This window comes from Oryzias latipes, chromosome 8 (assembly GCF_002234675.1).
Source record: "Oryzias latipes chromosome 8, ASM223467v1".
NCBI lineage: Eukaryota > Metazoa > Chordata > Actinopteri > Beloniformes > Adrianichthyidae > Oryzias > Oryzias latipes.
The window spans coordinates 23,156,190-23,183,010 of record NC_019866.2 but is presented as its reverse complement, the minus strand read 5'-3'; the positions used below and the strand labels follow the sequence as shown (position 1 = coordinate 23,183,010).

Below are 26,821 nucleotides of genomic sequence, written 5' to 3'. Positions count from 1 at the left end.
AACACCAAAGAAATACTAAAAAGATTTACCTGGAAGAACATTCACCTGTCATTGTCAGGTCTCTAACCGTAGAATACGTTATGGAGATCCATATTGTGGAGATGCATTCACTTGAATAATTTGGTAATTAAAAAAAAGGGGGGGGGGGGGGCATTTAACAGTATTTAAACAATTTCCCCTTTTTTATTCAACCCATATCAAACATTAGGTCCAAAATTACCTGATTATTCCCACAGTATTAAACTCCCACCGCCATGCTTCACTGAAGGAAAAGCTTTTATTTTCATGTTGAGGTCAGAACTTTCCTCAGACCTTTTTTCAAAATAAAAGCAATTTTCTCAATGTAGTGTTTATATCAAGATAAATTACATTTTTATTCTAATGTGTTTTACATGACAGAATATTAGCTAACAGTCGCTATGTTTGTGGAACCTGCTGATCTTTGACCTGTGATTTCCTGTTTTTCATGGGTGAGTTATTATTTTCGTTTCTATACATTTATTTTCCCTCATTCCAAATGGTAAAAATGACTTGCTGCTGTTTGAAATATTCTTCAATTTGCGAGTTTTACTGCTCGCTGCTGAGTCTACCGAAGGCAAGGCAAGGCAAGGCAAGTTTATTTGTATAGCACAATTCGTACACAAAGTAATTCAAGGTGCTTCACAAAACAGAAAAATGCATTAAAATCACAATACATCATTGAAATCAACGTAAACCAAATCCAGCAGAAACGTGATTTGATTGCTGAGAAACCTTCTCCGATTGAAGGAGAGTGCTGCTTTCCGCAGACAAGTGTGAGCAGATGTTTGCACCTGAAGCCACATCTGCTCTGCAGTTCCAGCCGCCGCCGCCAGAGGTCGCTGTAACATCACCAAAAGCGGCACCAAAACATCAAAAGTAGGCAGAAAACGGAGGAGATCTGGATAAACGCGTCGGTGGTCACAATTACTAAATAAAAAGTTTATATTTATGTGTTTCATAAAACTGATGAACGAACCAGGAGGATAGAAACTGGAGAACTGAGGAAGAGGGCGGGCGAGACTGGAGGTGAGGAGAGAGAGAAAGGGATGGAGGAGAGCGGATGATGAGAAGGGAGGAGGAGGAGCAGAGAGGAGGCAGGCGCTACGGAGGACTCGGCTGCAGGACAATGGAGCGTCTCCGCCGCGGATCCTAACGGGCTTCAGGAGACTGGATCAGAAGGTAGGGCGCGCGGCTCTGTGGCGCGCGGCGGGGGGCCAGTCCCCCCCCCCCCCCCCCCCCCCCCCGCCACGAAGCGGATCATCACAGGCGGCGGGAAGCGGCCGCGGGCGGGCAGCTTCCCCCGCGGGGCCTGCCTGTATGCTAACCGGCCGCCTCTGCCTCACAAGCCGGCGATGCGACGCCGCTTCAAACGGACACAACTCCCACCGGGCGCCGCTAAATGTCCCCCCCGAACGAATCGGGGCCATAAATCACGACAGGAACCCCCCCTCCCCCCCCGGAACACCCGCTCGCTGCTGCCCGAAGCATCAGGCCGAACGTCTCCACAGAAAGCTGCGGGTTCGGGTTCACGTCAGTCCGGACAAAGGCTACCGTTTCCCCCTGATGTCAGCAGAGCTTCACCCGGACTCGTCTACGTCTTCCGCTGCATTCGGCCCCATTTTGCGTCACTAAAACTGCGCCAAATTCAAAAGAATTTAAATTATAAAGTAAAAGCGGAGGGTAAAGGAGGAGGGGGGGGGGGGGGGCTCTCTCATTTCACAGCCGCTTTTACCGAATTTAAGCAGCTCGGGTCTGTGTTCTGGTTCTGCGGAATTCATGGCAGCGGTCCGTCCGGAGGAGCGAACCGGCGCCGAGCCCGGCGGGAGATAAAAGCGAGCTTTCCGGGCGGGAAGTTCGGAGCTCGGCGCTACAGCGGAACTCCTCCGCAGCTTCCGCCTGCAGGAGCGGGGCTGCTGGGGGGCCGAGCCGCTGCACTGGTCCAGACCCCCCGTCCCCAAAGCACAGCTGAATGCGTGCTGTCATTGTGTTTACTAGAATGTCCCCTCTGTGGAGAAAAGCGCGCGTGACGCACACAAGCGGCGTCTGTCTCGCGCCTTGTTTTGGAGGCTGCGGGGCGACAAAATGAGGCGTTCAGGGACCTCCCCAGAAATAGAACCGCATGTCAAAAGTCATTTGGCTGCAGAAGATGATCAGAGCAGACAGCAGCCTGGACCGGGGGCTTGTCCGGCCGGGGAGCGCGTGGACCTCTGAAGCAGGATTGTTTTTATTTTATTTTATTTGTAAATGCTATGGCTTCCCATTCGGTCTGTAGGACATAGAAAAGTGAGAAAAAACCCTGAAGCAGGCGGAGGAGGCTGCTTCATCTTGTTTTTAACTGTCTGACTGACTGCACCGCCCACAGGAAAGGTGCAGCAGCAGCAGCGTGTCTCAGCAGGAGCCCCCAGCTTCATCTGAAAAGGCTGTTGTTTTTCCTCTATTTGCTCTCCTCACATGATCATTGTGGGAATCTCATTTGGTGAGAAAGTGTCACATGACTGTCGCCCACGCCGCCCTGTAAGCTGCGTTTTACTGAGCTGCTGCTGCACCCAAAGTCTGATTCCAGACATCGATTAACCTGCAACTTTCTCTCTTCATTAGTTGCTTCATGTGCTCACGACAGGAAATGGTGACAAAGGTTGGCTTCACGCTCATGCTGCACCTTTAAACGGACAGTAAATCTCACACCTGCACACACACGAATGCTGCAGTTTTTTTTGGCAAGTCTAGTCTTTGCCATTTGGAAGTTGCGTTTTTAACATTTCTATCAAGTCCCACTCCGATCATCTTATGGCTTTTTAGTGCAAAACACCAGTTCTGTGATGCAAGAGCTAACAGATATTCTGAAAATATGCAAATCAGTGACATTTTTATGTCAACGAAGCTTACCTGAAGTGCAGTCCTGACATCTTAACACGTCAATGAAAGACACTGTCAGATGTGAGCAGCAAAAACACAAAGGTTAGATGCCTCCAGGCTGCGACAGTGCAACTCAAGCTGCACGATATTCCCTCTGGAGGCATTGATTTCAGCCTCTCCTCTTTATGCAAATGTTCTATTTTTACATTTCCATTCTAAACTTTTATTGGATACGTCTTGAGGTTTAAAGTCCCACTCTGATCATCTTTCGATCTATTTTCAAAGGGGCGTTCTTATTATGATGATGCCATATTTTAGCCATAAAGGGGGAAAAAAAACGTCGTTTTCTAGGACATAATTTCTGCAGAGCGTCATCAGAAATTCGCTTCTGACTGTTGGAGTTATCGTCTCCAACCTTTTCCCAACTGCATTTTTTTTCCGTCTGCTCCTGATTCGCGACGATCGGAACAAAGACGCACTCAGAGATGCAGTTTTCCTCTAATAATCGTCTTTCTATTTGTCCTCCAGGAACAGAAAAGAACACGCAAAAGCACCATTTTCATGGGAGTGGGTCTTTAAATGGTTTGTTGTGGCTGTTTGCATCGCGGCGGCCGCCTGCTCTGAGGTTTTTAATGTTAATCTGACAGGACAAAGTCTGCTGCAGTCACATACATGAAACACGTGTGTCTGGACTTACAGTACATGTATCTCCTCTCTGTTCGGGATCATTCCTTCAGTAAGAAAAACAAGTCGGGATCAATTTTCTGTATTTACTCGTCGTGTGCGAGCTCAGATGAAACGCTGTGTGTAATTTCTGTTCTGTGCGATTCAACCCGGAAGTCGTCTGCTAGTCCAACACATTTTTGTTTTTCTTCTTACTGCTGTAGGTTCAGGTTGGAAATGCGATTTCGTCCAAAGTCCTTGGACTTAATTTATTGGAAAAGTTGTCGAATTCTCTCAGTCAGTGAGCAGATGTCAGTTTGAAGTGCGATGACCAGCTCGGATCTGTGTTTCAGCGCCTCACGGGGGCCGGTGTGGGTGTTTCCAAACACGACTCAGCAGTTCTGAAGGTGTTCTTCTCACATTTTCCCTCCCCTTCACTCTGCAGGTGAATGTAGGTCCACTCCGGGATGCAGCCGCCTTCTCCTGGAGGCATCTGATTCGCCAAACATGATGAAGACCGAGCCCCCGGCGGCCAGCGGGGGGAACGGGGCCTCCGCCGGAAGCGGTGACAGTTCCACTCTGAGGAGTCCGTCCCCCCACCGCAACGCCTACGAGGCGGGGCTGGCGGCGCTGAAGAAAGCCACGGACCATCTCAACAATGCCGCTAACGGAGGCGCCGGCCCGTCCTCCAAACCCGCTCTCCTGCCCCGCCCCAACGGGAGGGGCCGGAAGTACGGCTCCAACGTTCACCGCATCAAGAACATGTTCATGCAGATGCAGTCCCCCGGGGACGAAGAGGACGGGTCCAAAGTGATCGGTAAGAACCAGTTTGGTCAAACTTTGGTCGCAGTTTGTTCTGTAGGGAGCTGCAGGTGCTAGCATAGAAACCAGGGCAGAACAAAATACCAACACTTCACACATGCATTTAGCAGATTTTTATTATTGCAAAATATCACATATTTATCATTATCTGTTGGGCATTTATCCTTAGCGTGACATATTTATTCCTATTGCGATATATCGCACAAATATCTAATATATTGCAAATTTATCGTTATTGCAATATGTCAGCCATTTGTCATTATATATCGGGCATTTATTCTTAATTCAGTATTTTGTATTTTCATCTGAATTGCGATATATCGCAAATATCTTAGAAATATATTGCAAATTGCAATCAGTATATCAGACATTTATCCTTATTGCAGCCTGTTGCACATTTCTTGTTATTGCGATATATCACATATTTATCATTATTACTATATATTACAAATATTTTATTGATATATTGTAGGGCTGCACGATATGAGCAAAACTTGCGATATGCGATATTAGTGATCAATATTGCAATATAATTTGCGGTATGTAAACAAATAGCAAAACAACCAAGAACATCATTACATTGCAACAGTTTAAAAAAACGATGCTCCAAATGACCCTCGTTGACGTAGGAGGCAAACATCTAACATAAAAGGGCTCATCTGATTGGTCAACATCGGAAAGGGTCCATCCAATTGGTCAAATGCATAAATGGATTTATTTGATTCGTTAAATGCTTCAAGCTGCCATAGGATTGTTTTAGCACATTTAAGGCAACCATTGTTTGCGATTTTCAAAGACTTTTGCGATATGGATATAGCACTGCTTGATATTGCGATAACGATAAATTCCACATAGCTATTAGCACATTTTTACTTTTTTACATCACATTTATCAATATTCCAATATATCACACATTTACCCTTTCTGTGATACATCCGACAACTGTGGTTATTACGATATATCGCATATTTACCATTATTGCCACATATCGTATATTCATCAGTATTGCGATACAGTAAACCCTTGTTTTTCGCGGGGGTTATGTTCCAAAAAGAACCCGTGATAGGCAAAACCTGTGAAGTAGAAGTAGAAACCTTTATTTTTTTTTACAATTATTATACAATTAAATACTCTATTATACATTGAAAAGAAAGAACAAACCATTTTATAGGCTCAAGCATTTGTTTCACAAATCAAAGTACTTTAGAAACGTTTTTTTCAACAAATAACTTCTGTACTTTACTGTCAAATAATAATTTTAATCATCGATGTGAACAGAAGGCTTCAAATTGCGGAGATCAGCCCCGCCCACCGCGACCCGAGAGTAATTGAATTAAACGGGAGAAAATTTAAAATGATTATAAAAAAAATACAAAGTACAGTCGGACAAATAGTGACTCAGGTGTATTTCACTGCTCTTCAGACTGAGCCGCTGCATCCTGACTCCCGAACAAACACACCTGCAGGAGAAGAACATAGTGATAAGCAGTTGTTGTCGCTCTTTTTTCTTCTTTGCAAACCGATCCTTATACACCGACATGCCACCATCGATTATGTTGGAGAACTGTAATGAACGGCTCATCAAAGGGTCCCATTCTTGAGCTACTCGCTGAAGTTCAGTGGCCATTCTCACCATGGTTGCTAAGCAACCAAGTGTTAGTCCTTCCTCCTCATCTTTAGCCACACTTGTGTCCTCTTCTTCCTTCTTCTTGCTTCTGTCGCTCCACAGCGTTTTGTCGACAAAATGGGTTTTAGAGAAACATGAAATTGCAAGAGAATTTGCACCGGCAAGCTGTTTTACGTATGTGTGCATATTAAACTGTACCATTATTGACGCACAGGTAAAGAAGAAGCGGAGTGACTTTTTAGCCAATTAGAATGCAGAACACAATGCACGATGCAGATCTGTAAAGTAGCAAAACCAAGAACAGTAAACCGCGTTATAGCGAGGGATCACTGTATATCCGACAACTGTTGGTATTGCGTTATATCGTATATTTATCATCTTCGTGATATCTCACATATTTACCATTATAGCGATATATCGCATATTTACTATTACTGTGATATATCATCATTATTGCGATATAATGCTAATTTACCATTAATGCAATATATCGTATATTCATCATTATTGCGATATATCACATATTTATCATTATTAATATATATTACAAATATTTTATCATTATATCGAATATCGCTATTAGCACGTCTCGCACATTAATTCTTATTTACATCACATTTATCTTTTCTGCGATGTATCCGACAACTGTTGTTATTGCGATATATCATGCATTTATCATTTATCATGCATACACGCAATATATTGCGTATTTGTGGTTATTGCAGTATTTCATGCATTTCTACTTATCGCGATAGTAAAAGAGTAAAGTTGAGATTGATGTTAGCACTTTCAGGGGTTTACAGGTCAGTATTTCTGTTTGCTCTGCTGTTGCTTCACTGAAGCCGTTCCTCTGCGTTTGGCAAACGTGGATCCGGATCTCTGACGGCTTTCTGCTGGAAAACGTCACCAGACTTTTCCTGTCGTTTTTTTTCTTGTGACTCTCGGCTTTGACGTTGTGATTCTAACTGTGCCCCATGACCTCTATCATCGTTCAGGGAAGGACGAGCCCCCCAAACTGTCCCTCCCTAAAGGCCTCGGTGAGAATGTCGACCACAGCGCCTTGCTGAACCTCGGGAGTTCGGTCTCAGAACGGGTGAACCGCTTTGACTCCAAAAGGGGCGGAGAAGGTGGAGGTTTGTCCAAACTCCAAGAGACCAGGAGGATCTTTGAGCAGCGGACTCTGCAGGTGAGCTCCTCCTCCTCCTCCTCCTCCGTGTGGGGGTTTGGGTTTTGGTCTTGGACTGATCCCTCTGTGGTTTTTAGGAGAAACAAGCTGCCACCAACCGCATCTTGCTGAAGAAGGAGCGCGCGTCCGGCTTCCAGGACGGCCGTCTGGATGTGGTGGCTCGCTTCAACGGCTCCACGGAGGCTCTGGATCGATTGGAGGATCCTCCCACCTCCGCTGCGGCGCCCGTCCCCTCGGCCGCTGCAGCCGCAGCCGGACCCGGCGACGCCGTCAGCCCCACGGTGAGCCAGCTGAGTGCCGTGTTTGAAAAAAGCGAACAGCAAAACAATGTCTACCTCCCGAAACGCCGCTCGGCCCCCGCACTGGCGCCAAAACCCAGACTTCCCGACAGAGTAGAAGGTGCAGAGAGGAAGGTGAGGGGAGCGGCTGCTTTCAAACGAGTCTGGGCGTGTTTTTATAGGTCGGACTGAGCGCCTCTCTCTGTCTTGCAGACGAGGGCCCCCCCAAAAGGGAAAGAGTCCAAGGAGGAGACAATCGCAGGAGAAAGGGGGTCGCTGGCAGAGGAAGCGTCAGAATCCGACGCCTCTCACAAGAGGAAACCTCCGGAGGACGCACAGTCAGGAGACCAGCCCCCAAGCCTCTCCTCCTCCTCCTCAGTGACGGTCGGGTCCTCCTCTTCATCATCTGAGCCCAAACTGGCTGCTGCAGACGGGAGCGCTTCAGAGGTAGCGGCGGCGCCGTCGTCTGCAGGAGAGCAGGACAGCGCCAGCGGGGAGCCTGAAACCGGAGGCAGTTTGCTGCAGGCCGACGTCCACGCTTCTCTGGAAAACGGGGAGAAGGAGCGTCCACCCTCCTCTACCTCATTAGAAGAGAAACAAGCAGACTCTGAGTGGAAAGAGGAAGAGGAGGACAATGACGACGGCTCGAAAAAGGAGGATTACTCGGAGGGAGATCTGGTGGACGTCAGCGCGTACAGCGGGCTCGGGGAGGAAGACTCCGGGGGAAGCCAGCTGGACGAGGACGAGGAAGACGAAGAGGACGAGGAAGCATATCACCCAGAGAGCAGTTGCTCCGAAATGCCGGGCCTACCCGAGGAAGAGGAGCAGCCGCCGCCCAATAGGAAGATCCGGTTCAGCACTGGACCAATCAAGGTGGGCGGGTCTTATCTCCTGTTTAGATTAGCAAGAACACAAAGACTGAGGGACTTTCCTCTCTTTCCTCTCTTGGTGGGAAACGACCTCAGAGGTCAGCAGCGTTACATGTGGCTCGCTGCGTGGTCATCTTGTCAACAATCAGCTCTTATTGGACCGATTCCTAAAACTACTTAACCTGGTTAAAGTAAAGAGTTTAACTAGAGGCTGAAACTAAACTAAACATGGAACTTCAGTTCAAAAGAGCTTTCAGAGTTTTAATAAAAAGGTGGGAAATTTATTTTATTGTTTGACTTATGTACATACATGTACATGTAGACATGCAGTATAGACTGTATGTATGACAACGGGTTTATGACATTTTGGCTTGAAGATAAAAGGCCATCCATCCACCCACTCATCCATCACATCTATTCATTCATTCATTCATTAATCCATTCATTCATTCATTGATCCATCCATCCATCCATTCATTCATTCATTAATCCATTCATTCATTCATTGATCCATCCATCCATCCATCCATCCATCCATCCATCCATCCATCACGTCCATCCATTCATTCATTAATCCATCCATCCATTCATTCATTCATTCATTAATCCATTCATTCATTCATTGATCCATCCATCCATCCATTCATTCATTCATTAATCCATTCATTCATTCATTGATCCATCCATCCATCCATCCATTCATTCATTCATTCATTGATCCATCCATTCATTCATTAATCCATCCATCCATTCATTCATTCATTCATTAATCCATTCATTCATTCATTGATCCATCCATCCATCCATTCATTCATTCATTAATCCATTCATTCATTCATTGATCCATCCATCCATCCATCCATTCATTCATTCATTCATTGATCCATCCATCCATCCATTCATCCATCACATCTATTCATTCATTCATTAATCCATCCATCCATCCATCCATTCATTCATTCATTAATCCATTCATTCATTCATTGATCCATCCACCCACTCATCCATCACATCCATCCACCCACTCATCCATCACATCCATCCATCACGTCCATCCATTCATTCATTAATCCATCCGTCCATCCATCCATCCATCCATTCATGTTAACAGAACATTCCAGCACATGTTCTTGTCAGATGTTCAGACCATTGACTATATAAGAGAACTGGACTGAGTGAGTGGGACGTCACCCATAGTAAATAGTTTACTTTTGCTTCAATGAGATGAAGTATTCATATTTTTCGTGAACCAGACATGTTGGAGTCAGACAAGGTTGGTAAGCAGTGATTGGTCCGATAAAACCACTCTAACCAATCAGGAGCGAGCTGAATGGGGCTCATCAAGAACATGTTAAAAAAAGGTATCAGAGCATGAACGGGTACTTCCTGTGTGGAACGCCAGGGCCTCAGGCGGTTGAGTTTTCAGCCAATAATCAAGGGGTCGGTGGTTCGATCCCCGCTCCCCTCAGTCAACTGTCGTTGTGTCCTTGGGCATGACATTTCACCCTCCCTGCCTCCAGTGTGGCTCCACTGGTCTGTGAATGTGCATGAATGTCCCGGTGTTGGTCAGAGGCGAACTGGCAGCCACGCCTCAGTAGTTACCATCACCAAGTGTGAATGAATAACGGACACATCGTAAGCACTTTGAGCGTCTATTGTTAGTTCTCACGTACGGTCAGTGGATCAGACTGTAGAGTAATCATAGCTAGGAAGCTCACTTCCTCCACCTGTGTCTGACATCGTTTCTGTTTGGTCAAGTTTGTTTCCATTGTAATGAAGACAGTTCTACACATCGGGTTCTCCATATTTAAACTCTCTGACATTAGCTGTTCGTTTCCCTCAGTGAGACCCAAACCTCTGCTCACATCATCCTCTGATTTACCGAATGATGAACCGTGAGTGGAAGGAGGAGACTTCAGCGCATCAAGCTGACATGCAGCTCATCCGTTGTGGTTTCTGCGTCTGGCTGTAACAGCGGGGTTTCATTTGTGCTCGCCGCTGGTGCGTGCACTTTTACCAGAACACGGTGCACGTGAAGGCGTCAGATCCAGATCCAGAAGAAGTTTTATTCTAAATGATCAAACATCTGGATTCAGTTTGAATGTGTTCCAGAAGAGAGTCCGTCACATCGGCGCTTGTTGGTTTGGTTCTGTAGGTGCAGACACTCCTTTGATCAAAGAAGGAAGAGGACAGGAAGCGGTTTGTGCAAACATGACGCTTCATCTTCTGCTGAACAAAAGTGGAACTAAAGAATCTGCTGTTATGAAATATCATGAACACCACAGAAGGGAACCAACCAACCGCTGCCGTGATGGTTGGAGTGATTCTATCAGGAACAGAGCAGGAACGTTCGATGACAGAACAGGGTTAGCAGCTGTCCTAATGTGATCCCGTTGGACAGTTCGTTAGCATCTCATCTTGTTTTGGTTGCTCTGCTGCAGCCGGTGCAGAACACCCGCAACGAAACGCATCCTGACAGGCGATGACTCGCCTTCTCAGAGATGACCACACAGGACAGCAGCGGTCTGGCCTTGAACGGGTGACGGCTCCTCCTCGGTCACGTCCAGTCTCATGAAGCGGCCCGGAGACGTGGTCTGACCCTGGAATGCAGCTGTTCAAACATCCGTCCGTTCATGGGAAAAACCATCCACTTCTGGGTCTTTTTTACAAGATTTAGCAGGAAAACAAAACGTCTTTTTTTACCCACATTTTACTCCAAAAGTTTCAAATCTTTTCATTTCATAATGATCTCTAGTCATAGTCATCTTTGAGCCAAAGTTTGTCTTGATTTAAGGTTTGACTGATGAATTCAACTTTAAACCACCTTAAACCACTACTTTAGAACACCTCAGACCACCTTAAGCTACCGTAAACCAATTTAAACCACCACCTTAAATCATTTTATACTACCTTGTGGTGGTTGTTCACCTTTCGGCACATCCCCTCAGGGGTCGACACAATCAGCTTTCCCCGAGTCTCACAGCTGATGTGGCAGAGATTTTTACACCGGCTGCCCTTCCTGACACGAGCCTCTGTTTGATCCGGGCTGGGGACCGGCACAGGGAGATCCAGACGCGACTACTGTAAGCGTAAGGATCCGTCATTGTTGTGGCTGTGGCTCTGGAATCGGGTCCAGCCTTCGTTCCTGCCTTTTCTCCCTGTTCCTCCGTCTGTTCTGGAGAACAATGCATCCCTGCTCCTCCTGTTCCGTCTGCGAGGAAACCTCCGGATTCCGTGGACGGGTTCTTCTCCTGCTGTGTTCTGGAGGCTCTTGGATCCATCTTGGATCTTTGCTGACGTCTCTGCACCGTGAGCTCAGCTCAATTCTGTAATTCGCTTCCAGTTTTGAGCGTCGGGTATCTGCTGGTTTCCTGCTGCCATGCGGCACGCAGCGTTGGCTGGCTCCAAGAAGACCAAATTCCACGGACTTCTAGAGAGAAGTAAACTTTTACTCAGTCATTCTATTGGTCAGAAGAACCGTTCTTTTTAACCCTTGTGACATCCTAGGCACTTTAACGTTGGGAGTTGGGTCATCTAGACCCACTAGACAGTGCGCTGAACCTTTTTTCTTCAATCATTTGTGATCTTCACTGGTGTCCATGAAATCTTTCCACCTTTATCCACCTTTGTCATGGTAGAAAGAACACGTCAATGGAAGGGGGGGGTCATCTGGACCCCACAAGATAGCACAAGGGTTAAGTTTTCCCTGTTTGTTGGAGAGGCCCTCCTTTCAGGCACAGAAGTGGAGGGTTGGTGGTATGGGCTTTCTGTCCTCTTTGCGAGGGCTCCATCTGTCTGTGTGGCATCAGGAATCATGAGACGCAGCAGAAACAGAGCAGGGCTTCAGGAATCCAGACGTCAGTCCCAGTGTGAAGATAAAAGAGGGAATTGATCCACACGCTTGTTCCTGTGGATCAGTGGGACGTCCTGTGTTGCACTGATGGGATCAGGAGCCAAACGGTTTTTGTGACGCTGCGTAGCGTGAAACCTCACAGGTCAAAGCTCTGACGTTTGCGGAACTGGATCAGCGGGACTCAAACGGACACAGAAAACGGGTGTCACAGTGAAAGCTGTGCTGCAGCGGCCAACCCGCGCAGCGAACAGTTCGGAACTGCCGGGGTTTCAGGTGGCAGTTTGTAGCTGCAGGAAGCATCGCTGTCTGGACACGTCGGGGTGTCGCAACTTCCGAGCGGGTTGGAAACTGTTGCCATGGCGTCACGGTGAGGGTTCAGAGTGGTTCTCCGGCCCGGCAGACAAAGATACACGCTCGCCGCGTCTCCAAAGACCTGGAGGGTTCAGAAAACGATCAAGCAGGCAGACACTCTGCAGAATCTGCCTGGAATTCCTGCGCCGGTGCTGCTCACACGGCGGGCTCTGTGAAAGCGGCTGGAATGTGGCGGGGTGTGTTTGTTTTCCCTGGGAACGCGTGCCTGCGCAGGAACACGCTCAGGAAAGCAGGTTGATGGGATCAGAACGAAACCTGTTGGTATTAAAAAAAAAAAAAAAGCTGGGGGGAGGGGGGGGGGGACGGGCCTTTACTTTGATATCAAAGTGGAAATCTGTGTCTGATCCAAGTTTCTGTCCCAGGAACACAAAAGCTGAGGTCAGATTTAAAGGCAAACTGCAGCCAGAGCCTGTTGAGATTACCTGTTGGATCCATTTGAAAGCTCTCTGGGTTTAGATTATAATCCAGAGAGGTGGCAGAAGATTTCAGGAGAGGACTCCTTTGCTTGGTGACATTTTCTCTTTGAAGCCGGGTGCGTTGAAAAGATTTTTAGGTTTTAAAGCGCCCTTCCGCTTCTCTGCTGGTGGTTGGACTGCCGTGGGGTCATTTTGACCCGAGTTTCTGCTCTTATTAGATATAGATTTTTAAATGTGACCAATTTATATTGGCTCCGAATCAATAAATACAGTGAACAAAAGTGGAAGGATCTGTATTTCCAGTAAAAAATGTAGGTTGAATGCTATAGTGCTGAATGAAAATGAAACGTAACCGTTGTGCTATCTTAGATGACCCCCCCCTTCCATTGACGTGTTCTCCCTACTATGACAAAGGTGGATAAAGGTGGAAAGATTTCATGTAATCCATGGACACCAGTGAAGATCACAAATCATTGAAGAAAAAAGGTTCAGAGCACTGTCTAGTGGGTCTAGATGACCCAACTCCCAACGTTAAAGTGCCTAGGATAGCACAAGGGGAGTTATAGGGTAATAATTGGCAAAAGAAAGAAAGAAAGAAAATGAAAAAGTTCACCATAAATGAAGTGAAAACAGCACAGTAGCAAAAAAGATATTTGCAAAAAAGATATTAAAATGCCAGCGCCGGGTATCGAACCAGCGAGCTTCTGCACCAAGGATTCCTCATGTATTTCTATGGAGGCAAAAATCCTGGAAATCTTGAAAAGTTCAAGGATTTGACGGACCAAAAGTCACAGCTGGAAAAAGCTGAACATTTGAATAGTTGAATGGTTGAAATAGATTAAAAATTGTAGGAGTTAAGCGGCCAAAAATGACAGAAGATACTAGAATAAAGAAAGAGAAACAGGAAAACAATGGAAGACTTTATAGCATTCAACCCATGATGAATTATTACATTAGAAAAGTACTAAAAGCAGTTTTTTACCCTAAAAGATAAAAGAAAATGCCTCAAACTTGAAGAATTGACAGATTTTACAGGCATAGATTAATTCATCGTCCATTTTATTTATTTTATGTCAAAGTCAAGGTGATGAACCGGCGTGACTTTAAAGTCATCCACCGTGTGAGAAAACACAGAGCAGCATGTTGGGAAAGACGTTCTGCTCCGCTCTCGGGAACGCCTTCGGGCAGAAGGGCAGACTTTGTCAATAAACGGAGAAAAATGCCAAAAAGCTTGTTCAGCCAGAACCTATGGGAGCCCAGAGGGAGACGGAGGGAGATTCTGGCTTTTTCCATCTGTGGGCTGCAGCAGAAAACTGGGAGCCGACTCCAGCGGGGGCCACTCCAAACGCTCCACAGGGTCACATTTGGTTTATCTCCGGCTCTTTACCGTTGTTGTTTAGCATTTCAGTGTTTTGCTACATCCAGTGCAACTTGAGACGGCCTTGAACCTCCTGACTGACGCACTCGGGAGGATCAGCTGTCTCAGGATTTACCTGGACAAGTCCAAAGCCCAGCAAAGAGAGATTCCTGACACTTTGGAAGGATTTTATTCATTTGAATTCGCCAAATGTGAAGTGAATTCATGATTTCTTTTCTTTCAATTCTATTCCTTGTTCTTAAACTAAATAGAAAAGCACTTTTGCTGATTTGAACATAAGAATTAAGCCTTTTTTCACACAGGTTTCATCACTAGTTTGGTAAAAAAGTCCTCTTTGTAACCAAGACGTTCATTTTTCTAGATAAAAATATTGAAAAAACAAATCAATATTCAATCAAACAACATCGTAAACTGCTGCATGAAGGTGGTAAAAACAGCATTTTCATTGGAGTGGGTCTTTGAAGCAGAGGCATCATGAAGTTACACGACGAGCTGAGAGGCTCGTATGGCAGCTCCATGGTGACCAGACTTTAGCTTTCCACGGCTAACCGGGTTCACGGGTCACAGCGATGAACTTAAAGCCGTGCAGAGGCGACGGAGGTCTGTACCTGCAGGACGTCTCCTGCAGCAAAGAGGCACGAAAATCCTTTACTCGTGAACCGAAGCCCAACTGTCCGTTTTTCCAACAAATCCTCGGAAACAGCCAGATAGCAGAAAAGCAGAAAGCTGAAGACAGTCCAGGTCTGGTTGATCCCCGCGTCAGAACCATGGTTTGGTAAAAGTTAGAATTAGGGAGGGGCGATAAATCGGTGCCAGTATCGGCCGATATTTGCACGATTTGAGTTTATGCATATCGGTCTGATATTTAAAAAAAATCAACCGATATTCCTCTGACTGTTCTCAAAACACTTTAACGTTGGGAGTTGGGTCATCTAGACCCACCATGAAATCTTTCCAGCTTTATCCACCTTTGTCATGGGAGGGAGAACACGTCAATGGAAGGGGGGGGGGGGGGGGGGGGGGGGTCATCTAAGATAGCACAAAGGCTTATAGAACCAGGAACTTGTGGTTCACTGTTATGTCCAATAATCCATAAATGGTCTCATAGATATATTTATATGAAAGTGATACTTGTTCCTTTGAGATCATGTACTGGATGTTAAAAAGGTCATGTGATTGTCCAGTAAAAGATAAGTTGTGCTTTTCTAAACCTTGTACTATCTTGTGGGGTCCAGATGACCCCACAAGATAGTACAAGGGCTGATAAAGAAACAACCGTAGACACTTTAGTATCAACAAAGTTGGCCTCAGTGTCAAGGGAAATATAAGTTATTGGCCAGTGATGTTGGCCCATCTCTAATCAGAATGATTCCAGGCCTGGAAACTGCTCTGACGTCTAAAGCGCCGCCTTCATAAGACGAAGAACGGATGAAACTTGATTTGGACTTTCAGATTTAACCCTTGTGCCATCCTATGACCCCCCCCCCCTTACCTTGATGTGTTCTCCCTACCATGACAAAGGTGGATAAAGGTGGAAAGATTTCATGTAATGCATGGACACCAGTGAAGATCACAAATCATTGAAGATAAAAGGTTCAGAGCACTGTCTAGTGGGTCTAGATGACCCAACGTTAAAGTGCCTAGGATAGCACAAGGGTTTATGCTGCATGGAGGCTCAGGAACCTCCTTCCTCCTGCTGTGGTTTGACTTCATTCTACGAAGAGAACCAACTCTTCTGCATACAATGAAGCCTCTTAGTCACATGACGAGGAAAGTTGTTTGAGTTGCATCATCATCATCATCATCTTCTCCTTCAGGCGGACTTTGTAACGTCGTGTCCTTATTGAGCCTTTCATATCCCTGAGTGGTTCATTCCTGCTTTAGGAACTTTTCCTCCTAAGCTTTAGGAAGGTGCGGGACTCCTAATCATGGATGTTGCTGCTAACATGCCTTATTTTTTTTTTGACTGAAACGCACAACACGTCCAACCTGGAGGCAGATGGACTAAATAGCAGGAGACCACACAGGGTGCCACTCCTGTCAGCTAAGAACAGGAAACTGAGGCTACAACTCACACAGACTCACTAAAACTGGACCATAGAAGATGGAAAAACGTTGTCTGGTCTGATGAGTCTCCATTTCTGCTGCCACATTCAGATGGTTGGGTCAGAACAACATGGAAGCATGGATCCATCCTCCTTTGTAACGGTTCAGGCTGGTGGTGGTGGTGTCATGGTGTGGGGATATTTATTTGGCACATTTTGGGCCCCTTAGTAGCAACTCCACAGCCTACCTGAGTGTTGTTGCTGACCATGTCCATCCTTTTCTGACCACAGTGAACCATCTCCTGATGGCTACTTCCAGCAGGATAAGGCGCCATGTCCTTAAACTGGAATCATCTCAGATTGGTCTCTAGAACATGACAGTGAGTTCTGTGGACTCAAACGGCCTCCACAGTCACCAGAACCCAATAGAGAACCTTTGGGATGTGGTGGAACGGGAGACCAGCATCATTAATGTGCAGCAGACAATTCTGTCATGTCAACATGGACCAAACCATCTGAGGAGTGTTTTTGTGGAGTCCACCAGCAGGCGGTGAAACTGCGGTGCCGGTGTAATTGGGTCTCGGCCCGACTTTCTTTGGACGTTAGCGCGTGTCTGCCGGCGCTGGTTGAAGCTGCACAGCTTTAGTTACTCAACAGGAAGGAAACGTGACGACAGGAAACGGTGTGTTTCTGTGCGCATACGCACTTGAGACCACACAATGCTGCTGCTCCCCCCTCCCCCCACATCCCCATCCCCATCCCAAAAGGCGCCTTCAGCTTCACTCGTGCACACACTTGTGCACGAGTGCTTGAATGTCTGTTTGCGGGTGTGTGGATTAGCATATGCACCAGACAGGGACTGAGAGAGAGAGAGAGAGAGAGAGAAAGTCAGAGCCAAACTCCCACTGTGCCTGCCCGGTGGTTGCCATGGAGACGAAGCCATGTGATCATTTCAAATGATCACCGGGGAGACGGATGCTGTTGACCTTTTGCAGGCGGGGGAGAGGCGGCGTGGTGCACAGACTCCAGTCTCCAGCACACAGGCATGCTTTTATTTTGGAAGCACCGATAAGAGCGGCGGCCCTCCCGCTTCCTGTCAGAGACGCTGCTCCAGAGGACCGTCTCCGCGCGGGAGCTGGCTAATCTGCTGACCCTGCGTGACCTTTGACCTCTGCCCTGCGTTCAGGTCTTCACCACCTACTCCAACGAAGACTACGACCGACGCAATGACGACGTGGACCCCATGGCGGCGTCGGCGGAGTACGAGCTGGAGAAGCGCGTGGAGAAGCTGGAGCTGTTCCCCGTGGATCTGGAGAAAGGTTTGCCGGCTCAACGCACACAGACTCACACAAACACACACTGACACACACAGGCCTCTGCAGGAGCTCCATCATCCCCTTATGGGATTAAATTCAGCGCAGATTAGCCTAATTAGCGTCTTGGTATTCTGGAGGCGGGGGATTTGAACCAGCAGCCCTGCGTGTAAACAGTGGAGGCAGAGATGTGAGCGGTCAGAGGTGACACACTGGTGAGGATCACCCGCTCTGTGCTTTGGCGTCCCGCAGACAGCGACGGCCTCGGCATCAGCATCATCGGCATGGGGGCGGGCGCCGACATGGGCCTGGAGAAGCTGGGCATCTTCGTGAAGACCGTCACCGAGGGCGGAGCTGCGCACCGAGACGGCAGGTACCCCACCCGCCCACCCACAGACGTGCTCAGACGTCAGGTAGTTGCTTCTGTGACTCTTCGGCTTCACTGAAGCCTTCAGAAGCTGCAGATAAGAAGCCGTGGCTCTTATCTCGCCCTTCAGATAAGAACTGCCCCGGCATGTTACCCTCCGCCTGCTGCAGCCACATGCTCTGATTTCAGAGAGTCTAAACAAACCTCGACGCTGCATTTTTTAGAATTCAGTATCTTGGCTGAACTTTGCTGCCATAAGCGTAACCGCTGGGGTTGTAAGCCAGGTTCTGTCCGCTCTCTCCATGACGGCCTTCTGTGCGTTTTGCAGGATCCAGGTGAACGACCTCATCGTGGAGGTCGACGGGACCAGCCTGGTCGGCGTCACTCAGAGCTTCGCCGCCTCAGTCCTGCGCAACACCTCAGGAACGGTCAAGTGGGTCGGCGTTCTTTTTCCTCGTGTTTTTTTGCTTCTGAACTCTCCGGGTGACCGGAGGTGTTTTCTCGGGCCGCAGGTTCGTGATCGGCCGGGAAAAGCCGGGGGAGCAGAGCGAGGTGGCGCAGCTGATCCAGCAGACGCTGGAGCAGGAGCGATGGCAGAGGGAGATGATGGAGCAGAGATACAAGCAGTACACGGATGAAGATGAGGAGGTACGGGCCAAACCTCTGCTGTCCTTCCTCCAGCTTTCACTGCAGCACGCCAGGGGGGGGGGGGGGGGGGGGGGGCGTGGCCTCAGAGCCTTTTAATAGCCTCAGGAAATCGTAACTGTCAGTGTGTTTGTGTTTGTACAAAATGTCGGTTCCGCCTTCTTTCTGCATCAGCCCAACAGCTCCCCCTTGTGGTTGAGGTTGAAAGTTCAGTTCTTATTAGCATTAAGCTTGATAACTTTTCATGTCACTAAAGCAGAATCCCAATGAAGAAGTTAACCCAATAATAACAATAATAACTCATTTTTAAAGGTGTATTTTTTGTGTTATTTACTGTTTATCTGCTCACAGAGGGGCCTAACCCTTCCTGGGCCTTTTTGAGTGTTTTGTGCTCATTTATAATCCGTTGCAATGCTAGATATCCATCCTCTTAGTATAACCCAGCTTCTTTTTTTTTTAAATACAAATTTTTTTTGTTTATGCAATCGCTTTACAGTAGACCTGAAACTGTGCCAAAAAACACAAGTCAGAGTGGCCATTTTTTAACTTCTAAATTCACAAAAATTAAGAGCAAACTGTTCTTATGTTTTACAGCAAAGATAAACAGCGTATAGATAAAATGAAAAAAGAAAAAACAAATCCAATTAGAGGCCAAAACAACATCCTTCAGACGCCTTCCTGGTACGAAGGATCGTCCACCTCATCATCCGCTTCAAATTCCCAAGAAATCTTTCTTTAAATGATTGAAACACCTCAATATGTCGGTCACATTTGTCGTTTTTTAGTCATTCTGCTGGTTCACGTACAGACAGACTCAGCAAAACTCTGAAAACCTACTCGTCCATCTCGCTCGTTGATTCTACGATCCACAGGAGAGAAACTGAGATATGACTGGGGGGCTTTTATTTTGAAAGAAATTCTTTTTTTCTCTCTTTATGCTTCTGTTTTATTTATACCAGAATAACAACTGTTTATTTATATTTATGTTAATAGTAATAATGACATCATTCTTCTAAAGACTGAAGTCAGACTTTGTGGCTCCTGCTGGGTTTTGTCGGTGAAAAGATGGACCCGAACGGTTCTTTAAGTGTTAAAGGTGGCTCATCCTCGGGTCAGGGAGGGGAAGTCAGACGTCAGCGTTTGCTCAGAATAACCTGCTCGTTTACGGGAACCCACAGACGGGGGAATACGCCACAGACGAGGACGAGGAGATGAGTCCAATGTTCCCGAACTCCATCGAGGTGTTCGACCTGGCGGAGCATCAGGACTCTCTGTCTCCGGTGGAGCTGGATCCTGAAAAACTGGCCCACAAATACAAGGAGGTTAGTCTGGAGGCCGCACCCCGACCCCTCCACCCATGCTTCTGAACTCTGACCCGGGTTCTCCTTGTCTCGTCTTCGTAGCTGCAGATCAAACACGCTGTCACCCAGGCGGAGGTGCAGCTGCTGAAGAGGAAGGTGAGCTCCGCCCGCCTAGGCGGAGGTGGAAATCTCGGCTACGTTCAGCTCCGCCATAACTCACTTTTCTCTTCTGTGGTTTTTGCGTTGCCCCCCGTTGACTCCAGCTAGCTCACGCGGAGCAGGACCGGCTGCGCTGGCGGATGGAGCGCGCCCAGCTGGAGCAGAACATCCGGGACAGCAAGGAGAGGATGGAGAAGCTGGAGAGCTACTGGATGGAGGCGCAGTCGCTGTGTAAGGTAAGACGGGGAGGCTTTGATCGCCCCAGAGGATCCGGCAGTACCCGCCCGTCTGTGTTTCCAGGCCGTGGACGAGCACCTGAAGGAAACCCAGGCCCAGTACCAGACTCTGGAGAGGAAATACAGCAAAGCCAAGAGAATGATCAAAGAGTACCAGCAGAAGTAAGGACAGGGGAGCAGCCTGAGGCCGGAGGAGCTCCACCACACACTGACGCTGACCTTTCTGACCTCTAGGGAGGCGGAGCATCTGCAGAAGGAGGCGGCTCAGCGCCAGGCCCAGGAGGAGAGCCAGGCCTCGCACAAAGAGGAGACGGACAACCTGCAGGAGAAGGTGAGCGACATCCTCCGTCTGAAAGGGTCACAGTTCATCACCATGACGACTGACAGGACGTCATGGTGATCGAGAAGAATCTGAGGTTCTCCAAGCGGAGGCAGATCGTGGATGGAGATGAAAGGAGCTGAGATCACAGCACCGTGTTCCAAACAAAGAGATTATCCTGGATTATATGACGTGTTCATGCAAGTTTCAGGCAAAACAAACTCATTTCAAATCATTCTATAATGAATTAAATCCCCAAATCTGGAGCTAAACCGCCTCAGCTCTTTGAACTATATAGAATACAGAAAATCCCAGCAGCACGGTGGCGGTAGTGTGATGATGTGGAACTGCTCTGAAGGTTCAGGGCTCAGTGGACCGGTACCAGTCCAGGGGCCTCATTTATAAAGGTTGCGTACGCACAAAAGAAGGCGTACGCCACTCTCTACGCAATAGTTGAGCTTTATAAAAAGCAAACTTGACGGGAAAATGTGCGGTCCTTCACTCAGGCTCTGACCCAGGCGTACGCACAAAAACGGGTGAAATGAGAAACGGCAACACCGTCGGCAGATGGAAGAAACACGTGAAAGTGAAAATGACCATACTGCCTCTCATAAATAACAGGAAGACTTCACAAAGCAAGTCTTACAATTAACAGCCAACACGAACACGAACACCCGTTTGACCGATCAGCAGTGAAACAAATAAAAAAATCAAACGAAAATTACAACAGAAATTCAAATGAACACATATTTGCAAAAAGAAAAGTGAAACATGTTCTGCAATATTGGCATGTTGTGCAATTCATCCTCATAAATAATATAGTTAACAGAACGAAATAATGTACAAAACTGATATTCTCGTTAATGTGTCCGTCTGTCGGAGCAGATTTAGGTGCAATCAGACAGACAGATGGATAGATAGAGAGAGACGTATTAATTGTCTACTGGGGAAAGTTGTTTTCATAGTAAAACATTTCTTCATAAGCTACGGAATTATGGTATTCATGCATATGCCTTTAGTTTGTTTTATTTTTGATAAAACAATGTATGGCGTATGTCTCAACCATTCAGAAAGAAACAACAAATTACATTTGCGCTGATCAATTTCCCATTTCCACGTCGATTATTACCGACATCTGTAGCTTGTCAGATGTAATTAAATGGATGGAAATAAAATGCCCCATCACAATGCGTAATGACGCACAATGGCTGATCTTGCGCTCTTAGAAGATGTGGCAAATGGAAGAATTCGGAGAGAACGCATCTTTAGACAGCAAGGAGACGTGCTGGCAAACGAGGACGACTGGCTTATGAGCCGGTTCCGACTTCCTCGAGCCGTCCTCTTGGGCCTCTGTGGGCTTTTGGGCCCGGCGTTACAGAGGAGCACTCGGAGGAACCACGCGTGTCACCCAGTGCATCTGGCGCTCCGGTGCCCCCCCCCCCCGGTGGCAGACACACTCTGGCGATGCAGCGCTAGACGTTTTTTTGCCTCGACTTCGATGTCCGACCATTTCTTTTTTATTTCGGCCACGGTCCGAGGTTGTGAGGCTGCAGCATTTACAGCGTCTGCCGCCGTTTGCCGCTCACGTGCCTTTTTGGCATTAGTAATGCCCACACTGTGCCCTCCAAACAACACTTTTCTCCACTTTTCCACCTCGCCAACGATAACTTCTACTTCACATTGAGTGAAGTTACGTTTTTTTCATTTCCTCTCGGTGTTTGCCATGATTTCTCAAGACATGAATATTAATTTGTGGGCGTTTCACAGACTATTTATGGGCAACTATGGGCGTGTCATGTAGCCGCAAAAGCTGCGCAGCATTTAGAATCGGTTGTGATTTATTAAGGGAAAGATGCGTAGGATGTGCGTGCGCACGGTTTTATAAATCCGAATATTTCTGTGCGTACGCACGTCCTATGTTTCATCCGTACGCCACTTCTGACGCAAATCCTACGCAAAGTTTTATAAATGAGGCCCCAGGCCTTTTGTGCTCCTCTGGAAATTCCTGAAACAGGGTCTCCTCTGTGAGGTTCTGAGACCAAACTCAGGATTGTTTTGGTTCTGGAAAATAATCCCAGAAGTCCCCATGAGAACCAAACCCGACCTGCGGTGTGGAGTCCACCTCAAGACTCAAATCCAACGTACAGACGTGACTTTGAACGTCTCATTTCAGCAAGAGACCCACTCTGATGAAAATGGTGTTTTTAGCATGCTGGGCTGTAAGCTAGCAGGAGGGAGTGTAAACAGAGAGCTCTCAGTAATAGGGAGGGGAACGGCGGTGGGGGTTACTCAAATGAACGCCTGCCGCTCTGCAAAAACTATGGCTACGTTCACACTGCAGGCTGAAACAACCCAATTCCGATTTTTTTTTTGCCCCTATGCGACCAAGAAAACGAAACAGGTTTATAGATGTTGGCTAAAAAAACAGCATCATCATCATAAAAAGATTTCTGGCAACGCTTTGAAAATAGATCCAAACAGGATTGGAGTGGATTCATAAATAAAGATTTTGCTAAATATTGATAATAATCCTAAAAATATTCTAGAAAAATGTGCGTTCTTAGAAGGAATTTCACTTCAGAAAAACATTTTGAAGGAAAACTAAAGTTTTAACTGAGAAATGAATAAAATCTGAACAGAGTCCAGAATTTTTGTGATTCGGTTTACTGTCTTTGGACGTTAAGAGTTGAAGTGAGGGCTGCACTGTGGTGGAGTGGTTAGCCCTTCCGTCTCACGGCAAGAAGGTCCTGGCTCAAATCCCAGCTGTTCTCCTCATGCATGTGAGGCTTTTCTCCCACAGTCCAAAAACATTCTTCTTAGGTTCTGGTGATTCTAAACTGTCCCCGGTGACGCAGCCCACCTCCACCCAGTGGTAGCTGGGATAGGCTCCAGCAACCCCATGACCCCAAAAGGGGTTCAGCAAATTCTGAGGATTATTTCAATTCTGGGAAATAATCCAGGATTTAATGTGTGGATGGTGATGAGATGGATCAGAGTTGTCCTCTGCTGTGTCTCCACAGATATCTGACTTGGAGACCAAAGTGGATGCCTTGAAAACCCCCCAACCGTCCTAGAATGCTGCCGATTCCCGTCGAGGACGAGGAGCTGGGTCTTCATCTCAGCCAGAGCTGTGTCCATATTCAGTCATTAGCAGCAGCAGGAGGAGAGGAGGGGACAGCAGGCTGAGGACAGGGACGGTTCTGCCCCCCTCCGGTCCTCCTCATGTGTCTTCCTGCTGGTCACTGCAGAACCCGCCGCTGACTCTGTTCTCCATTAGCGGACGATCCATTTGCTCCGTCTGTCACCTTTTTCCCCCAAAAAGCGCTTTTAATACCCAGGCTCGTCACAAAGTGCTTTACGGAGCGACAGGGTGGAGCCGAGGGGGCGTGGCCGGAGACGCTGACCCTCCTTTCTTTTCCTGGGATGTTTGGAACAAAAGCAGATTCTGTGATTCTGTGAAGTGCTAGCCGGCTCAATAGAGGTGTTGTTTGGGTCGGAACCTCCTGAAAAATGTGGAAAAAAACAAACTTTTGATCTGGAACTGGAGGTGCAGAGAACTCTCAGACGTTCTTTCAGGTGTGAAACCTGTTGTAAATACCCTCACATGTATTCCAGGTGGTTCGATCCCAGCGGGGCTCTCAACCTCCTTTGGAGAGACGCTTCGGCCCTTGTTCCCCTCCCCCTTTAGAGCGAGTCTTGTGGGGATGGGGTCACACCAGCACCAGGTTCAGCTGGCGGTGGCGGGACACTCAAAAGCATCAAATTCCTGCAGTCAAACTCCCCAAAACTCAGAAATTACTTTGTTTGGAGCTAATCTGTGGGTTAATCCCACAAACAGGCGGTTGATCTTTGCCTCCTCGTCTCAAACGGTTGACGTATGCATGAGCATGTCCCAAAGGGTGCAGACACTCTGAGTTTTAAAAAGTTTCACAAATTCTACGCTGAGGATAATTCTAAAACCTGCTCTGCAGTGGCAGCTCAGACTTCATTTCATCTGCAGCGAAGGTTCATGCCACTAATCTGGAGATACAAACCCGGATTAGGACCACGAAAAAAAAAGAGTCCAAAAATGTATCTAAATGATTAGAACTTTATATGCAACTAAAAATGCAATTTGTCGACTACTACTGACCAACGGAATTCCACCAAATGTACAGACAGTTTACGTTTATCGCCTAATTTAAAACAAATGTCGTTTTAGATTAGAAATTTGCTCAAAGCAGTATTAATCTGCGTGTTAATCCAAAAAGGGAGTTTTTTTCTCCATTTACCTAAAGATCAAATCATCTAAAAATTTGCAGTTCTTCTCATCAAACATGGCCCTGCCCTTTGTGAGCCATCTGGACCCCCCCCCCCCCCCCCCCCCCCCCGTACCGATTAGTTTTCAAAAGATTAGGCAAAAGCACGATGTGAAAGTTGGAGTTTATTTTTGACGAGCACATGGTCACGCTTCCAACAGAGATCTTAGTGGGCGGTCCCTCCATTAGTGCAAAAGCACCAAAGAGCTGCTCCCTGAGCTGAAGACACCTCCTCACTCCTGTTAGGAGGAAACTACAAGGTCCTCCACACCTGCCTGTACCGTCCCTATTGTGGGAATCTCAAGAAAGGAGTCCACCTCAGGAGATGCTGTCAGTTGGTTCCTCTAAGGCTCCTCCGGCAGGGGCCACATTCCAGAAGCCCCCAAACCTGTACAAGCACATGAAGCTTCAAAAAGCTCACGCAGCTTCATGAGCTTTTGAAGCTTACGCAGCTTCATGGGCTTTTGAAGCTTATGCAGCTTCATGAAGCTTTTGAAGCTTATGCAGCTTCATGGAGCTTTGGACGCTCACGCAGCTTTATGAAGCTTTTGAAGCTTACGCAGCTTGTGAAGCTTCAGAAGCTCACGCAGCTTAATGAAGCTTTTGAAGCTTATGCAGCTTCATGAAGCTTTGGACGCTCACGCAGCTTCATGAGCTTTAGAAGCTTACGCAGCTTCACGAAGCTTTGGACGCTCACCCAGCTTCATGAAGCTTGTGGTGCTTCAGAAGCTCACGCAGCTTCATGAGCTTAAGAAGCTTACGCAGCTTATGAAGCTTTTGAAGCTCACGCAGCTTCATGAGCTTTAGAAGCTTATGAAGCTCAAGCATCTTATGAAGCTTCTGAAGTTTACGCAGCTTCATGAGCTTTAGAAGCTTATGCAGCTTCATGAGCATTAAAAGCTTGCGCAGCTTATGAAGCTTCTGAAGCTCACGCAGCTTCTAAAGTTCATGAAGCTTCAGAAGCTCACGCAGCTTATGACGGTTCTTGTTTATCCAGGTCTTGAAGTTAAGTTTCAAGTCCACATGAACCCCAGATGCCAACTTCAAGTTGGCTCCTTTCTATAAAACTCTTGATAATAAAAAAAACTTGTAAAGTCTTCAATTTTAGAGAAGGTCTCGTGATGTCTGTAGATCTGAAAAATACGTTTAGCTTAACCAAAAGTAGAAACTTCCTTTTAAGTCGTGCAACCATTTATTCAATTTAATACGATTTTTAATTTAACTCAAATTAAATAGTTATTTAATTTAAAGTTCAGGTCTAGGCCTCCAAATGTTTCTTTGAAGGCTTAAACCTGAAAAACTCTCCCCTCCACTAAGCTAGCAAGTGTTGACATTTTGTAACCTGTAGCTGCTAAAACAGTAAAAACAAAAAAGACATTTGTCACATTTTGACCTTATTGGAGAAAATAAAGTAAATGTGACTCCCAAACGCACAGGACATTTCAGCTCTGTACATTTTTACTCTTTGTTTTTCTTTAGCAATTAAAAACAAATCAAAGTATAATGTGGTTCCTGCTAGCCTCTGTGCTAACGGGATAGCTTAGCCTTCTGTAAGTGCGGTGCTTTGTGGGGAAAAGCCGCAGCGTTCTGGAAACTGTGACCATGTAAACGCGCTCTGTGTTACTGACGTGGCGTGAACGTCTCAGTATTATGGCTTCCAGACATCATTCAGGTCAACCAGGAGCCAGTCAGGTGGTTTCCCGCCTCAGCCACTGGACAGTTTACTTTCTTCACTAAATGCAATAAGTTTCTGCGTGGAGAACATGCTAGTCTCTCAAAAGTCATCGCATTTACATA

At 46.9% G+C, this 26,821-nt stretch overlaps 1 protein-coding gene across 2 annotated transcripts; it reads left to right on the top strand.

Moving 5' to 3' along the window:
• The first annotated feature begins 1,070 nt into the window (after positions 1-1,070).
• On the top strand, positions 1,071-26,185 carry LOC101165312 (neurabin-2). 2 transcript variants are annotated; one of them, XM_023957772.1, is made up of 15 exons: positions 1,071-1,200; positions 3,986-4,357; positions 6,985-7,175; positions 7,253-7,456; positions 7,667-8,326; positions 17,573-17,705; positions 17,952-18,072; positions 18,395-18,499; positions 18,579-18,714; positions 19,890-20,033; positions 20,115-20,168; positions 20,276-20,407; positions 20,472-20,569; positions 20,642-20,738; positions 23,747-26,185. In XM_023957772.1, exons 2-15 carry the CDS (start codon positions 4,048-4,050, stop codon positions 23,798-23,800), a joined length of 2,439 nt encoding a protein of 812 aa, XP_023813540.1. In that variant the 5' UTR covers positions 1,071-1,200; positions 3,986-4,047; the 3' UTR covers positions 23,801-26,185. The 2 variants fall into 2 exon arrangements, with proteins under 2 accessions (XP_023813540.1, XP_023813539.1); XM_023957771.1 differs by having other exon boundaries at positions 7,253-7,588.
• The last annotated feature ends 636 nt before the right edge of the window (positions 26,186-26,821 follow it).

Coding starts and splice junctions, on each gene's coding strand:
- LOC101165312 (XM_023957771.1), top strand. CDS start 4,048: ATGATGAAGACCGAGCCCCCGGCGGCCAGCGGGGGGAACGGGGCCTCC. Junction 20,034..20,114: donor TGGCCCACAAATACAAGGAG/GTTAGTCTGGAG, acceptor TCGTCTTCGTAG/CTGCAGATCAAACACGCTGT. Junction 20,570..20,641: donor ATCAAAGAGTACCAGCAGAA/GTAAGGACAGGG, acceptor TCTGACCTCTAG/GGAGGCGGAGCATCTGCAGA.